This window comes from Lepisma saccharinum, chromosome 9, assembly GCF_977018435.1.
Source record: "Lepisma saccharinum chromosome 9, izLepSacc3.1, whole genome shotgun sequence".
In the NCBI taxonomy this organism is placed as follows: Eukaryota; Metazoa; Arthropoda; class Insecta; order Zygentoma; family Lepismatidae; genus Lepisma; species Lepisma saccharinum.
The window spans coordinates 36842954-36861488 of NC_139237.1; the positions used below are offsets into that span (position 1 = coordinate 36842954).

Here is an 18535-nt window from a genome sequence, read left to right on the forward strand (position 1 = left end):
CCATGTAACTGCTATCCCCAAACCCACAATGTGTTACACATGACCAACATTGGTCATAAATCACAGATTAGCATGGTTATCAGTTTACATTATCACCCTGTAAATATATTTTTGTATTTCTTCTCCCCTGGAATTATAATTCTGGAAAAAATTATCTCTGATTTGCACTTGCTTCAAGAATTAACTTCTAGACATTTCTGTGTAGAATAAGTTCACAATGTTTTTTAGAATTTAGAATTTAGAATTTCTTTATTCATGGGCGAAGTTCAGCCTGTGGCTGCTCTACCACTTAACCCACGTAAAGTATTAAAAATATGCCACAGGAAAAAGTTTGAAGATGCGCAAAAAAAAACCAAAAAAACAGCTTAAGTATCATGTATAGTTTATAAGTTATTATCAATGAAAGTAAGGGTTGTGCAACTTTCGAAACACGTGCACTCTTTTCAACAAATCTTGATATTACTACTGAATATCCATGTACCATTATTACAATTATAATTTATCTCTTACAGTAATTGAAACTGAATTATGCAAAGGGCAATGAGCACTGTTACTGTCTCCAATCACCAATTCAGTCTATATTACTCCGTTGCCCTATACATAGGAAGATGATATGAACTCAAGAGTACAGGAGTTGTATTGCTAATAATATTCTTGCTTATGCTCATATATATATATATATATATATATATATATATATATATATATATATATATATATATATATATATATATATATATATATATGTTGCGCCATATAATTCTTTTTGTTACTTAATCCTTGGTTATATGTTTTTCGATTTTTAGGCAGGGGAGGGGGGGATGCTCTATCAGTGTGGATAAAGCAATATGTGTATCTATTACCAAGTATTGTCCATGGCTGTGCATTCTAACACATCATGACTACGAGACATGCACTGGTTCGAGTCTCCTGTGGAAAGCTAACAACTTTTCCTGGGATTTCGGCCAGCATATGGGACCGGGGGCCACCCACAATCGTGAAGAAATTGGGGAACTATGAACGAGTAGCTTAACCCAGTCATAGAAAACCTACAACAACGACTGGGGGTTTGTTGTGCTGACCACACGTCACCCGTAACTGGTTGAATGATCTCCCACCTTTGCAGGCAAGAGTGAGGCTGGCAGTCAGTAGGTAGGCCCTGGCCATTACGGGCTGTTGCGCCAAGGGTTATTTTATTACCAAGTATTAAGTAAGTTTGACGATTGTTGCCAGAAAGCATTAGATGAAAGAAACATAGCTAGAAATAAAGTTCTCCATAGAAAGACCAGAGCAAGTGTAGAGATTTGGATAGTGAAAAGAAGAGAAGCCAAAAGAGAATGTAGAAGAAAGAAACAGTAGTGGGAGAAAGAAAACCTAATAGAACTAAATGAACTACATAATAAGAAAGAAATAAGGAATAGGTATCAAATAATATCAAACTATAAGAAAGGATTTCAACCGCGAACAAGTTTGTGCAGAGATAAAGAAGGAAATCTTATTGGATAAAAAGAAAATAATAAGTAGATGGGCAGAATATTTTAAAGAATTATTAGGTTTCGATGAAAACGAAAATAGGATATCAGAAGTAAGAAATGACCAACAATGGGATGAAGAAAAATACTTGCCTGAACTAAAGGATGTCACAAGAGCCATACAAAGCTTTAATAATAACAAAGCACCAGGAGAAGATCAATTTACTGCTGAAATGCTCAAATATGGAGGAGCAGAACTAAAGAAACAAATCTTTGAGCTTATTAAACAGATCTCGAAAAATTCTGAAATGCCAAAGGAGTGGACAGTAGCAATAATATGTCCGATACACAAAAATAATGACAAGACATGTTGTAAGAATTATAGGGGCATATCTCTCCTTAACGTGACATATAAAAATTCTGGCAAGAAGACTAGAACCATACGTAGAAACACTGACAGGGTTCTACCAGTGCGGATTCAGAAGTAATAGATCAACAATAGACCAAATCTTTGTATTAAGAATGATATTAGAGAAAAGTTTTGAACACAATATCAACATACATCAATTATATGTTGACTTTCAACAAGCATTTGACTGTATACAAAGAGACAAAACTCTATAAGATAATGAGATATATATGGATATAACAGAAAAATTAGTAAAATTGACAGAAATGACCTTAAGAAATTCGAAATGCAAAATTAGAATATAAAACCAACTATCCGAAGAAATTCAAATTGGAAAAGAACTAAGTCAAGGGGATAGCCTCTCCACACTGCTGTTTAACATAAGTTTGGAACATGTAATTAGAAAGATTGAAATAAATCCTGGAGGAACCATCTTAAATAGGACAATACAATACCTTGCATTTGCTGATGATGTTGCCTTACTAAGCAGATCATCAAAAGCACTAGAAGATGCCCTGAAACAATTACAACAAGGTGGACATGAGATTGGACTGGAAATAAACCAGGATAAGACAAAATGATAACAACAAGAAACAAGATCAGGTACCAAACTATAAATGAGTTCGAAACACACAGTCAAAAGTTTGAGCGAGTTGGAAATTTCAAATATCTAGGTTCAACAATAACAGAAGATAATAACATTGTCGAAGAGGTAAAAACAAGAATAACAGCAGGCAACAGATGCTATCATGCATTTGAAAATGTTAGTGAACTAAAAGCTGAAACTAAGACTGTATAGAACCATAATGAAACCAATAGTGATGTATGGGTCGGAAACCTGGTGTCTGACAAAAAAGGAAGAAGAAAGGCTAGATACCGTATATGGGAGAGGAAGGTTTTACATAAGATATATGGACCAATCAATGAACATGGCATCTGGAGAATTAGGACAAACAAAGAACTAGCAACATTTTACCAGAACCCAAGTATAACAAGTGAAATAAGATCCAAACGCCTTAGCTGGCTGGGGCATGTAGAAAGGATGCAACCAGACAGAGCGGTATATAAGATCTACCAAGGGAAACAGGAAGGCAAGAGGAGTGTTGGCAGACCCAGGAAGAGATGGATCGACCAGGCAGAAGACCTCAAATGAATGGGCATCAGAGGATGGAGAACTAGAGCGAAGAACCGAGATGATGAGTGGGCAGCTATCACCAAGGAGGCCAAGGCCCTGCATGGGCTGTAGAGCCATGGAGTAAGTAAGTAAGTATTAAGTAAATGCAAGGTGTAATGTCTTTTTCTTTCTTTAATTAAAATGGCATTGAAGACTATTCCGTTTGCAGGTCTTATATCAATATGAAATTTTGAGTTCTTCCAAAAGTGGTTGCTTTTCACCTTTTTCATTCTTTTACATGATGTAGAGACACTTGTGAGTTTGCACACACTCTGGACTACTTTTCATATTCATCCTCACATTTAAAATTACATAATCTACAATGCAGAACACCGAGAAATATTATGTACTTTAAAACATTTCAACTGTCGGAAACGAACATTCAAAATTTCCAGATAGTACTTAACATGACAGGATTTTTAATTATACATAATCTATGAAAATTTTATACACAAGTATGGTGTAATTTACACCACACCTAGCATGTTTTCAGTTATAAGTTCTTGCTTATACCTCAGTAACTAAACAGAGAAGAACAAAATATCACACTGTAGACAAGTTTCTTGGCTCAAGCATATCAATGTACAATAACACTTCAAGTACACCTAGTACACAGGTAATTTTAATATAACCGTATATATATAGGGATAAGCACAAATTCTCCAAATTTAAGGCAAAGGCAACCATTATATTCTATTTGGGTTTAAATTAAATAATGATGGTGCCTTTCAGGATGAATGTAGTATGTTGACAATGAAAAGAAGTCCCTATGTGGTGCAAAAAAAATGTATGCTGCTGACAAAAAAACAAATAATGCTAGTAAAAAACACAAGATACATACATGCATTCCAGATTGGAAATAACTGTGTGTGGAAAAGAGGTAGGAATTTGCGATGGTGTGGGGCACATTTTTCAGGTAAAAAAAAACAACTCACAGCCACCTTTAGGAAAATTCTATGTTCCCATTTTCCTTAGATTATTACGAGGTGTGGCAGAAAAGTAACGAGTCTGATTTTTTTTAACCATGAGTATTATTCTCTTTACAAATGAAGGTGATCTCCTTCAAAATAGTTCCCTTGGGCAACTACACAGTGACGGAGACATTGTCCGTAGCAGTGCTGGAAGGCTTCTGCTGGAATACCCTTCAGCTCGTCAGTTACGCTCTTCTGGATATTATCCAAAGTACCAAAATGGCACCCTTTCAAGTGGTTTCTGAGCAGGGGGAATAAAAATAAATCATCTGATGGACGGTAAACCGGCTCAAATTTAATTCACTACTGATCATTCTCAATGTCAATTGATGATCTGACCTAACAAGAGACCTCACTCTTTCCACATTGTCATCAGTATTTGAGGTTGAAGGTTTTTCTGCATGAGGTTTGTCTTCCACTTGTTCTTGTCCTTGTGCCCTGAATAGGGAATGTTCTCCATAAGCCCTTTGTAACTTTTTATAAGTCACAGTAGTGGATTCGCCAAGCATTGCACAAAATATGATGGCAAAACGTTGCTCAAACTTTTTGCCAGTCCATTTTTGTAACACACCTCACAAACACAACTTCAGACGCTCCAACAATCATGTAGCAACTATACCAAGTTCAAACTTGTACTGAGTCAATGGCAGGGGTTAACCTAACTGCCATGTGAAAGGAAAGGCAGCAGAATCATTGATTCATGTGCAGTGTTGCCAGTCTCATTACTTTCTGCCACACCTTGTATATAGAAAATATGAATTGTAGTTTGTCTGGCAACTTAATCTCCACTCAACATTCTTTGATGGTGGGAGCAATGTATGCATTTCAAACGTTGCAAGTAAATGTCGACTAAAACTAGCTCTGGCTGGTAACCCTGGAACTAGATAAGTGTATGAGAAAATCTTCAGTTCTAGTATTGAGCTCAAACGTAATTCAGTGTGTTAGATGGTTGCTTTGGAAAATGGAAGAGTAGATGTGCAGCCAGTCTGTTCTCTTCAGAGAAACTCATATTGCACACGGAACACACGTGAGGTTTCCTAATGTGGGTTTGACCATGAACAGCTAAGTTGTACTTTGTGGTGAATTTCTTTTTGCAGACTGAACAAATGTATGGTCTCTCTCCAGAATGTAATTTCAAGTGACGGCTAAAGTTTGATTTCTGGTTGAAGCTTTTACTGCACATTGAACATGCAAATGGCTTCACTTTGGTGTGAACCCTGATATGCTGCACAAGGTGAGACTGGCATCTGAAAGCTTTACCACACTGTGAACATCGGAATGAACTCTTTTGCTTAGGAAATATTTCCTTTCTTGAATTATACATGGCATTGACATTCCTTGGTTTCTCTTCAGAACTGCTTAGTCTTGATGTTTCTGAACAAAATGGCTGATTTTCACTTGACACTGACGTATTTACATTATTAACTAATACCACGTTATCTTTCACATTTCCGAACTGCTCGCTGCAACTTTTGTCCGTGTGCCTGAAAAGAAAAGAAAATACAAATCTATTTCTGAAGACCTAACTATAATTACTTCAAATTTGAGATTGAGATTGTTCACCAGCAGAATACTAAACAATCTACAAGGACCATTTTAAAAAAAGTAATTACTCAACAATATGTCGATTGTTTGTCACTGGTAGCAACAATTAATCCTGGATTCAGATAATGGCTTTATCCCCACCTCTACACGTGATGTGTCGTATTTCCACATACTAATGTGTGGCGGAAGCATTGCGATGAATGTAGCCTTATTGGGTAGTGAGCTCTAAAACAATATTCTCACAAAAAGAACAAATTGTGTTCACCCAAATCCAAGTTGCACGTGAAAGAAATGCTGTTAGGTGTCTCAGAGAACTTGTGCAAGCTTGTGCTGATGAGGCACTTGAATATCCAACAGTGGTTAAGTTCTTCGCTATACTGATTGTCAAAGTTTCAACAAGCACCCATCAACATTAAAGTGATGCTTCTTGTTACCTACGACGTCATTTTCCTTTGTCGCACAGTAATGAAGGGAGTTACCGTGAACATACAGCAAGTATTACAGTAACTTTATGGAGAATCACCTTTGTGCAGATATTCGGTGGAAATTACGAGGTGTGACAGAAAAAAAAACGGATTGTGGCTGTATTACTAAAAATAATTAACTTGACACGTATTGCTTTTGCAGGGATAAACTACCATACCTGCCCTCCCTAGCACCATGAATTGGACTCACCTGGGCCAGCCAGTCGCGAGATAAGCATCACTGTGTGAACACATGTGTCGGTGCATTGCTTGAAAATGACGAGCGTGAAAATAGAACAAAGAGTTAACATCAAATTTCTCGTGAAACTTCGAAAATCTGCTACTGAAACATTTCAAATGTTGAGGGAAGTTTATGGTGAATTGTGCATGTCAAGGACACAAGTTTTAGAGTGGCACAAAAGGTTTATGGAGGGTAGGGAGAGTTGTGATGATGATGATGAACGACCAGGTCGCCTGCGTTCTTCTGTGACTGAAAGAAACATCGAAAATGTTCGTCGTGTTGTGAGAAATGACCACAGATTGAGTGTTAGAGCAATTGCTGAGGCTGTGAACTTGGACAGGGAGTCAGTCAATCCCATCTTAACGGAAGAATTGCAAATGAGAAAAATTTGTGCGAAGGTGGTTCGCAAAGTGTTGTCACGTGATCAAAAACAGTGCCGAAAGGAATTGTGTATGGACATCATGGAAAGGATTGACGGTGACCCAAATTTGTTGGATTTGGTTGTAACTGTCGATGAAACTTGGATTTTCACCTATGACCCAGAAATGAAGCGACAATCTATGCAGTGGAAGTGCCCCTACTCCCCCGACCCAAAAAGGCTCAAATGTCAAAGTCCAAATTTAAGGCAATGCTACTAGTGTTCTTTGACATTCGTGGGATAGTGATGATTGATTGGGATCCTAACGGACAAACTGAAAATCAACATTACTACCTTCAGGTGTTGGGGAAACTTCGTGAAAAAGTTCGAAAGAAAAGGCCCCAGTTGTGGGAAAGTGGATGGATCTTGCATCAGGACAATGCAACCACCACAAGGCACTATCCGTACACCAATTTTTGGCTAGAAAAAAAACATTGCAGTGTTAGAACAACCGCTGTACTCGCCTGATTTGGCACCTTGTGACTTTTTTTTGTTCCAGAAAATCAAATCTCAACTAAAAGGAACACATTTTACCTCGGTTAATGAGGTTTAAAAAAACGGAAAATGTACTAAATGCCCTTACAGAAGATGACTTCCAGGGATGTTACAAACAATGGCAGCGGCGAATGAAGAAGTGTGTTGAAGCAGAGGGGGGAATACTTTGAAGGTGACACCACCGACAGGAACCAATAATGTAAGTATTCTGAGTTATTACTTCAATCCAGTTTTTTATTGTGTCACACATCGTATATCCTATTGTGCTGCACCATAACCCAAGCTCGTCACAAATTCAGTGGGGCAACTCCTTGAACAATGCGATTGGGGAGTGCTAAAGCACACCCTATTGGTCTGAATATGAATTCTTGTGACTATGACTTGTTTCTAAAGCTACAAGATCCTCTACGAGGATATTGCATCAAGATCTTCATATATGAGGGGCAGTCAAATGAAAATCGAACACCCACCATAAAACACATTCCTCGCAAAAGTTGGCAACACTGTTGTTACGTATCGATACTGCCATCTGTAGGGTAGGAGAAATGCATAGTGAAAACGCACAGGTCCACACAGTTGCTTCGTCATTGCTCAGGAGGTGAGCATAGTGAACAGTGTGTTCATCCAGCATTGGAAATGGAGGCAAGCAAAGAAGAGTAGAGAGGTGTGGTTCGTTTCTTGGTGGCTGAGGGTGCTGGAACACGCGAAATTCATCGTCACATGTCTGCAGTGTATGGCGAACACTGCATGTCCCTGACAAGTGTGCACGAGTGGCAGAAGAGATTCCGCGAAGGACGCACATCACTGCAAGACGATCCGCGCCCGGGAGAGGCCCATCGAGCTATTACGCCTGATGTGATTGCTAGGATCGATGCTCTGATCCAGGAAGACCGACGAATCACAGAGGAAGAAATTCGTGTTCAGGTTGGCATTAGTCATGGCTCTGTGCATGCCATTATCAAAGATCAGCTGTAGTTCCAAAAAATTTGCACGCAGTGGGTTCCCGCATCAATTGACGGAGGGACAAAAGATTGACAGAATGACTGCATGTCTGAGTCATTTGCAGCGGTACCACGAGGAAGAGTATCTGTCACGTATCATCAGAGGGGACGAAACGTGGTACCACCATTTTGAGCCCGAGAGCAAACGGCAAAGCCAACAATGGAAACACGTCGATTCTCCCCCGCCAAAGAAATCCAAAGCTGTACATACGAGTTCCGGTAAGGTCATGATGAGCTTCTTCTTAGACTGCAAGGGCCCTCTGCTTGTCGACTTCCTAGAGCGTGGAGCCACAATCAATGCGCAGCGCTATGCAGACACGTTGCAGAAACTGCAACGCACCATAAAGTCAAAATGCCCTGGAATGCTGTCGGACAGAATCATGCTTTTGCATGATAATGCCCATCCCCATACTGCGAATCTGGGGAGGGATAAGCTTCAGACATTTGGCTGGGAAACGCTTGAACATCCTCCGTATAGCCCCGATATTTCCCTTGTGACTTCCACATTTTTGGTGACCTGAAGAAAGCCATTCGTGGACGTCTGTTTCATTCGGATGAGGAAGTGCAACAGTGGGTGAGGTTGTGGATCCATCAGCGACCTACCTCTTCTACAAGACTGGAATTGATCGTCTCTTCTCCCAGTGGGATAAATGTCTTAACACTTGTGGCAATTACTTTTGAATAAAACAAACTCCATTGTCACTTTGTAGCGGGTGTTCGGTTTTCATTTGACAGCCCCTCATAATATACATTTTGAAATATCATGCAAAGAAATGTTTCACTAAATGTTTACATTTGCAATTAGTTTTGTATGTCACTATTTAAAAAATAACATTGTTTTACCTATTATCTACAACTACTAAGTGAAACATTGTTTTGCTTATTATCTACAACTATCAGGCAAAACAAACTTTTCCACACAGAAAAAAAACTGTCACTGTAAACTTAGAACCCAGGCCCATAACGAGGTAGGCTAGGTGGACTGAAGCCTAGGGCACTATGCGCCGAGGGTGTCATTTGGTTCAAAGCTATTTTTTATTTTTTTTTAAGGAGAACAATCAGAATATGCAATGAAGAAATTTACACCTGATAAAGGTAAGGGAAGAAGGAAAACATACAAGATGTTACTAGACTTTTTTCTTTCTTTTTTTTACTTGTAGGCTTATACAGTACTCTGGTATCATATTGATGGAACTATGTTTTCCAAAATAGTAGTAATAGTATATTTTTAAAGATGTTCGTCAGACACTAAGAAATAACTAGGGTGAGGGCTTTTATGTCCTATAAAACTGTAAAATATGTATGTAATTGTCATAAAAAATTAAAAATATGTCAGAAAAATGCAGAAATATTCCCAGTAAAACCAAAAATATGCACAAGAGTACATTCGAATTTCTCATAACATGGGAAGTCAATATCTTCCAGGGAAGATCGATTAGGGTGGAGGTGGGGCATTAAATGAAGTCAGAATTCCTTTAACTGAATTGAGTTTCTGTTTTATGTCCACTTTATGGACAGTAAGGCTAATCGGGACTGGACCTACAGTTTAAAGTGGGATCCGAACCACTTGTGCCTCCACCGGGTATCGAAGCCGAGACCCCTTGATTACAAGGCAAAGACGCTACCACTGCGCCATGGGGGAGGCCCTCCTTTAACTGAAGAATGACGTGTGAAAATACTGAAAATATTGTGAGGTTCACCGCAATTACCTTAAGTTGCATGAACTATTACTACTACATACAAAAAGTACCCGGAATTTGTGAATAAAACACAAAGTACGTGGTTAATCATCAACATTTATTTTGTCGCCTTCAAAATAGGCTCCATCAGATGCAACACACATATGCAAATGCTTAACCCAGTCTTCAAAACACTTTTAAAACACGCAGAAGATGGTATCACCCTGAGTCCCTTCTGCGGATTTCCTTTAATGGATTCAATTGATTCAAAAAGCCTTGCCCGAAGTGGTAACTTGAGTCGGGGAAAGATAAAAATCACACAGAGCCATATCTGGAGAATATGGGGCTTGGGCAAGAACATGTGTTGAGTTTTTGGCCAAAAAACTCATGAACAAGAGTCGACTTGTGCGACGATGCATTATCGTGGTGCAAAATCCAAGAATTGTTTTTCCATAACTCTGGTCTTTTCTGGCGAACATTCTCATGCAGACGCCTCATAACGGTCACATAAAACTATTGATTCACAGTTTGTCCTGCTGGAAGGAAGTCTGAGTGCACAACACCACAATAATCAAAGAAAACAATGAGCATGACCATAATTCTTGAGTGACTTTGGCATGGTCTTTTGGGTTTTGGTTCATTTTCAAAGTGCCATTCCGAAGATTGTTGACCTGTTTGCATGTCATACTCATACACCCATGTTTTATCACCAGTTACACAACTACCACAAGATGTGAGGAAAGAACCAAAATTGATGATATTCAAGCACAAGATAAAATCAATGCTTCTGAAGCATGTTTTTTATTCTATAGCTGAATACATGGAAGCGACTTTTACATAAGACAAATGTGCATAATGTAGTATAATCACATATTATTCTTGTAAAATTAAATGTCAAATGAAAGTGGGTAATTAGTATATCTTCTCATGTTATATTTTTTTGTGATTTTCATATAATAGCAGAGTAAGACCCAATTTTTTACAATTTTTGGCTATATATTTTGTATTTGTAAAATCTATTAATGTACCTGTATTGTAATGTAAGTATTGACATGTCCTATATTACCATGTACTGTAATTTGTACACACCGGTAGTCCTTGGATGCAAATAAACTAAACTAAACTAAACTATGATGTGTTTCATGAAGGTTGAGTCAATAGAGGCTCGCGAACTCAATCATGTCTTCAGCAACATCCCTGCGATGTGCTTTTTGCAGGAAATTCAGCTCCTTCGGAACAAGTCGTGTAGCGACGTGTTTCATGCCTAACACTTCAGTCAAAATTTTGTGAACGGACATGTGTGATATGCCAAGCTCACGAGGCACCTCTCTTAGCCATCGTGAAGAAAACATTGATCACGTCAACATTTGCCAGTTGTGGCCACAAATAATCCGTTATCAGTTTCCTGTAGTGCATGCCATTCACAGTAACGTGATTGCCTGCATCGTCTTCAAAAAAATATCTTGAATCGTGTATCTCTGCATGTTGCTTTGCCAAACACTACTGAGCACGGCTGTCATGGCAAAGCGCCAACATTTCAACCAGTGTTGCCAACGTGACCGTTTAAAGTTCTGACACTTATTGGTAAACCCTTATCTTCTGAATTTGGAGACAAATCAGATCTATGAAACGTCAGAATCAAATACATCTAAAATGGCCAAAACTTCAACGTCATTCAGCATAACTAGGCTTCTAAGTCTATTAAGTGTTACATGTGATGTGTGTTCAAGTAATAAAAACATGTAGCACATACCAATATAAAGAAAAAAACAAAAGTGCAGATTACAAAGTGGGAAAAAACATATTCACATTAGTCCCGCACTGAAATAACACCATTAATACCACTCACACCACTATCACAAACAACTAACAATACTAATACTAACAATAAGCAGAAGCCGCATACGTGCATACCAAATAGATTTCTCCAATCCAATGCACAGGGCATGCACAAACACAACAAACAAACTATAAATGGGCAAGTGTAACCATTTCTACTTTGGTTATTTCACGTTATTTTCCCACCTCTGCACATTTACCACAATAATGAGAATGAATGAACTAATGAAATACCCAGGATTCAAACCTAGAACCCCTGATGTTGTAGCAAAATAGCTGAATCAGATTCTCAATTTTCTTCCCATTTGCTCACGGTTGTTCAGCTATATTTTGTATGAAATTTCAATTAAAAATAGAAAAAAAATATATCTTCAACACTTTATCTGCACATGTCAGAGGTGACACATGCCATTGGGACATATTCGCGATCAACTCATTACTGCTGAATTCCAGTTTCTTTTACAAAAATAAATTGAAATTACTTAAGAGCCTTAACATTTTATTGGAACATTATTAATGTTATTAATTATTATTATTGTTTCTTCACAACTCTAAGTATTGGATACTAGAATTATGAAAATTGTCTCTGCTTGAGAAGGATTTTTGTTCCTGCACATCATTCTTTGGCAGAAGATGGTATAAATTTACGAGTTTCTCTATCCTGAAGTTGACAAATTAATTGAGAATATGTCTGAAATGCTTCTGTTGCTGTGATAGAATTAGCATCAAAACTACATTATTAAATTACAGGTAACTGTAGAGAACCATACAAAAATTTCAAATACAATTCACTTTCTGGATTTTCAAAAAAATCAAATAATAATTTTGGGCATTTGTCACAAGACAGGAAGTATGAGCTTAGCCCATCAAAAATGGCAAGAATTCTTTGTATTGCAGACAACAAACTAAGGAACCTTGTGCTGCTATGGGATAATACTTTTTTGTCAACGTTAAATTTGCCCATTGCCAAATGCAAGCCCTTTTAAATAGTTATAATTATCAAAAACGAGTTGACGAGTTACTTCACATGCTTGCAAGACCACCAAGATGCTCACGGAAGTATGGAAACTGAACCGCTTGGGAGTCGATATCTCGAAGAGAGAAAAGGTATAATCGATTCTTAGGTATAAATTCTGGTCGTGAATATTCAATACTGGCAGCTATTTTCTTGTTCAGATTCTCAAAACCCCGGACATTTTGCAATCCCAGACATCACCCCGGACAGCACTAGAAAAAACAGAACTGTCCGGGCTAATCCCGGATGCATGGTAAGCCTAATCATTGGCGACTTAAGGATTTCACCAGTCGAATGCAGGACTGCCATGCCGGTACAGTGTGATACGTTGCTGTTGACTGGTACATTCCCAAATGACATGTGATGCATGATGCTTGGCACTTCAGTGTGAAATTCCCTAAGAGTTCTCTGGATCTGGATTGCCACCAAAATCTTAATATATGTATTGATATTTTATCCACAAAAAACACATCCAAAACATTCACAAAATATTCTGTATGCTTTAAAAAAAATCACTTTAGCTGTTTCACTTCTATAGGGTATGTATGTTGTTTCACATAAACGTAGAATATGATTTTAAATGTATGAATGATGGAAATGAAATCTGACAATGACTTGCTAAAAACTTATTTCTATTTTTATGGAAGTAAATTTAAATATTCAAATCATATTCTTTTAACAAAACTTTAAAAAAAATACATTTTTTTGCATGTGTGATTTACGTACTATCATTTAATATACACAAATATACACTGCTCTACAAAAGTTAAAGAACACCAAGGGAATGGAAGGAAGCAAACACAACATATTTCACCAGGGTTTATGAACCCCTATAGGATAGAGATGCAACATGCAACAAAAATTGTATACAGCGTATCCACAAATTGGAAAAGCATGAGAGCAACAAACATCTGAAGCAAATGACCGATTGATGACTTTCACCGCAAGATGGACCCAGCATCAGTCGTGCTCGGAACTGGACAACAATCAAGACATGTTAGCCGTGAAACAGTTTGAAGACGGCTCAATCAAGCAGGACTATGCCAGAAAGCTGGTGGTGTGTGTAGCATTGATGGCTTATCACAAAAGTGCGTGATACACATGGCGTCAGAAACATGTATGAATGACAGGCGATTCATCTGAGAACATTACTCGCTGCCATTAGCTTACACCCCATCTGACATCCCATATCTTGGCAATTTATGGAATAAGGTGAAAAGTATGCATACCTACTTTCACAATTATAACTTCTTTTTTTTATATTAAAAATGATGATCTGAGTCTCAAGCAATACTGACTAATCCTTGTATTATGGTAGGTATTGCATCTTATCACAAATTCTCTGAAATAATGTAAGCATTTCTAAAAACTGCCATATCTTCAATTAATTTTGCCCATTGTTTAAAACTTTTTCTTACTTATACATAGAGCCACATATTTCTGGTGAATAAAACATCAAGATTTCGGTACAAAAACTGGACACATTTTGGTATCAAAAGGGGTACAAAAAAATGGAATATCGGTCTTAAAATGGTGAATAAAACAATCAATTTGATTTAAAATCTACACTCATTACAGAACAGAAACATTTCCCTACTAATAGAATATTTATGTATTTATCAGAGTAATTAGTTTATTCCTGTGTAAAGGAGTCAATTTTGCTTCTCAAAAATTTATAGCACAATTAATTCATTTTCTGTAATTTGCATAACTCACAGGATAATTCAGACTTCAAAAAGTGTCATATCAGTAAAAAAAACTCTGAATTTAGTGTTAAATGGATTGCAGTTCAATTTGCATCCTTTCGTGACAAAACATGGTAGGAAAATGCACCTCACACCTTTAAAAAAACATGAAAAATGAACATTCCAATGTGTTATTTCACATTTCGTGTCTTTGTCAAAAACAAAATATGCATGCCTTTGCAGTTCAAATTTTAAGTGCTTAAAAATTATATTGATGTAGTTTTATTGCAAGTTTGAAATGTTAACAAAAAAATAATGAAGGACAAAGACTTATATAGTTATAAATATTAAGTACTGGTACAATATAAACATATTAATCTTCATGGTTATAATTTTACAGATATAGAAATAGTAGAGTAATGTAGGTGGGCATATGCCTGGTTTCCTATTGCGGGTATTGAGACATTTCCAATCCAATCAGTCAAGATAAATTGCCATAATATTTCTATTTTCAAAAATGTCCATTTTGTATGCATTTACATCTAGAGGCATAAATATTAATTAAATACTTACTTTCAAATGTTCTTCAGGTCCTCACAGTCTATACTTTCTTCATATAATATCTTCATATTACAATACAATATACAAAATTTTGTTTTTCTTTCTTCTCTCAAGAAAATGTTTCTCCCATGTTACTGATCAGGTTAGGTCCAGAGAAGGGGCTGAGATTTAAAAAAAAAAAAAAACACATTTTCAGGGACTGGACTGAAGTTGGTCCATGACGTTTATTTATATTTTTTTATGTTCATGGTGGGAGCTCCAAAAACATCACTGTTGACCAGTGACGTGCACTGAGGAGTAGCTAGTCTAGCAGAGATAGATAAGTGAATCTCAAATCTCCAATTATTTTCAAATCACAATATTTATTGTTTTGTTGAAGCCACAGTTTATATGCAACACTTTTTTTCACGCGCTTCTCGTCCCTCGGTGCGTTCAGCGGCCTAGCTCGCTCTTTCTCCGCCTCACAGTTCCAGGTAGAAACGGGTTTTTGAAGGGAAAGGGAAGATTTCTGCCTCTACCTCCCTTGTCCCCTCGCCCCCGCTCCAATGGTTGAAACTCGGTGCTTTCAGGTCTTCCAGTCTATCTCCTATAGGACAGATAGGGGATTGGTTTCCCTTCGATTCCCTTGTAAATCCTCTAAAGAACTAAGGGGACATTTTTCTGCAGTACTTGGTCTCTGTATTTACACTACTTTTTACACGTTGTACAATATGTATGTATAATATGGGATGTACTTTTATTATTTATGCAATTGGAACGTCTTATGTGCAGACAAAAATGTTATGCTTTTTTTTAAATATGGAATATATAATGATTAAATAAGAAATATTTGCTCACGCTCTCTCTTGCTCTAGTTTTAGTAGTGTTTTATTTAAATATACTAATCTCTTGGCCTCCAATAAAAAAAATGGATAAGCTAAACAATCATTAATACGGATATATTTATTTGGGCAAGTGAACGCACGTTCTAATTCTTGTTGTTGGTTTGGTTTATTTTACTTCGCTTTTCTGCCACATTTGGTTACCGCGAAAATGAGGATGAGTGATGATATGATGAAACTGATGAACGGACCTCACAAAGAACAATTCAGGCCGAAATTCGTGACGAGCCAGCATTCTTGTTCTAATGTGTTGTACTCTGCCTGCAGTGAATAATGAAAAAATTAGAAATGAAAAATGTATCCCAGAACTCAAAAAGCCAAATGAATATCATTGAAGAAAGTAGAAAAAAGGTTTGTTTAAAGGTGTGTTTTGTTACCCATCGCTTTTTCTAGCTGTATAGATTTAATCGGAATAAGTAGCTACGAGCTTGGAAAGTCGTGAGGGACAATCATAAACAGAGAATTCTAGGCTCCTGATTTCACAGTGCCCTACAGATGCGCTGGGAGGAAATTATTTGTATTTTCTTCTCTCTTCCATCGCTTTACCTAATTTCTGCCATGACGATGAACGTTGAATAAATTAAACGGGTGAAGAGTGGTTGCAAAGAAACACTCATGCAAAGGCCAGGGCTCGAGTCCGGATCCTTCAGTAACGAGATCATGAGATAGGGAAATTATGGAAATCAAGCAATGCAAAATTTTTGAAAAAACGTTAATCATATATAAAGATGATATTTCAAAAATTCAATTGAAAATTACTACTCAGGAAAAATGCAGTTTGCTTTACCGATACCCACGTATCCGAATGGTTAGCGCCTTCCTCACATGTTTGTTGTCGGCCGACCTCCGTGGGGGAGTGCAAGTGGTCCCGGATCTGTACCCGATGGCAGTATATAGCGGTTCGGATCCCACATTAAACTATAGGTCTAGTTCCGATTAGCCTTTCTGTGTATAAAATGAACTTAAAACGTCAAATCAACCATCAAATCAACCAACCGTGGGGGAGTGGTTACCACAGCGTGCTATACAACACCAGGAGTTCCGGGTTCGAACCCCTACCTGGACATGGGTGTTCTTTGTGTTTGTCCCTTCATTAATTTTGTCGTATCATCTTCGCGATTAACCAAATGTATCAAAAAAGCGAATCAAATCAAATCATTCATTGATTGATTGTTTGATTTGGTTTATTTTACTTCGCTTTCCGCCATATTTGGCTAATCGCAAAGACGATACGATAAAATTGATGAAGGGGCACACACACAAAGATCACCCATTGCCAAGCCGAGATTCAAACCCGGCATCTCTGGCTCAGTAGTCAAATCAAATGGTTTTTGATTTTCGAAAGTGGGTGGAAGTTATGTGTACAATTTTTTGTAGTCACTCCTAACTTTGCAATTTTTCCTGTATTTGACGTTCTTCTTTTAGGAATACTGGGCCCTAGAAGGGGGAGGGGGGGTTATGACCCGTTGGGCACGCCACTCATTGCTACCCCAAGTGTCGACGTCACCGCACGTCACTGCTGTTGACCCAGTATTATGAGGACAATTGGGGAGCTACTTGAAAGCAACAGTAGTGCAACACAACCACTTGTAAGTACTTTAGACTGATCTTGAAAGCAAGAAAACCGATGCAATGGAATTCAATGCATGAACAATGAGTTACTCAGTTAAAAAACTACTGAAAAGCACAATAGGATTGTTGTGCCACAGGATTTAGTTTAGCTTCATTCAAGAAGAATTTGCCTGCATGTGAATTGGGATTACAGAAAATCACATGGTGCAAGAATAAGCAACATGCATTCTGTGCACCAAATAACAGTAATTGTTAGAAAAATATGAAACATTATTTGCAATTCTTCCCTTGTTTACACAATAAGTAATCCAATGTTACTACTGAAAGTTTATAAAATATTCACGAATAATACATATCCATTAGTGCAACGCCATTGCACATGTAATGGCACTACAAAAACATTTTTTTTGGCATTAATTGCAAATTCATTGTTTGAAACATTTGGATACAGTATGCACCTACCATACTTCATAATTTGCACATTCATACACAATACAGAAATAGCAAACGGTTCTGCAAATTATATAAAATGTGCGTTCTCCAAGAATACAAAGCAGCAAAATAACAGATAACACATTTAAAGCACAAGATGGCCATGCAACAACCATATATAGCAATTGTAGTTTCTAATTGCACAATTCAAAGGGCAAGAACTGCACATGGACAACAGCACACACCTGATAACACCATCAACAAATGAAAATATCAGTATACGTATTTGTATTACTGTATGAGATTGAATAATATTTTAATTTTAATAAATAAAGCTGGGCTGATACCACTGATACCGATCCCCAATGACACTGATACTTGAATTCAATTCAGACTTGTTAAGAATATTTAAAAATTTTAATATATGAATTTTCCATTGGAACTACAGTGAAACCATGATTTTACGATTTTCAAAAGACCAAGTTTAAAGAACTTTAAATGCAGGAAAATGTAAAATCTGGGAAAATTTTGTAGGATTTTTCAGAGACCATAGAACCATGAGAATTGAATGTATAATGTGGAAAAAATGTAATAGCAGGGAACATAAAATCGGAGCTCCTCTGCATATGATAGCAATCAACTAGAGTTTAGCTTTTAACATATTCATAATTGCACATGTTC

At 37.3% G+C, this 18535-nt stretch overlaps 1 protein-coding gene across 3 annotated transcripts in view; it reads right to left on the reverse strand.

Moving 5' to 3' along the window:
- Nucleotides 1–18535, reverse strand: part of LOC145992008 (uncharacterized) — a 71012-nt gene that overhangs the window by 35180 nt on the left and 17297 nt on the right. The window contains exon 4 of one of the 3 annotated variants that reach the window (XM_083128018.1): nucleotides 4469–5510. The exons of the other annotated variants lie outside the window; for them this stretch is intronic. Within the exon in view, the coding sequence (XP_082984144.1) occupies nucleotides 4949–5510 (562 nt within the window). The 3' untranslated portion in view covers nucleotides 4469–4948. Of the gene's footprint in view, nucleotides 1–4468; nucleotides 5511–18535 lie in introns of those variants that run through there. 3 annotated transcript variants of the gene reach the window in all.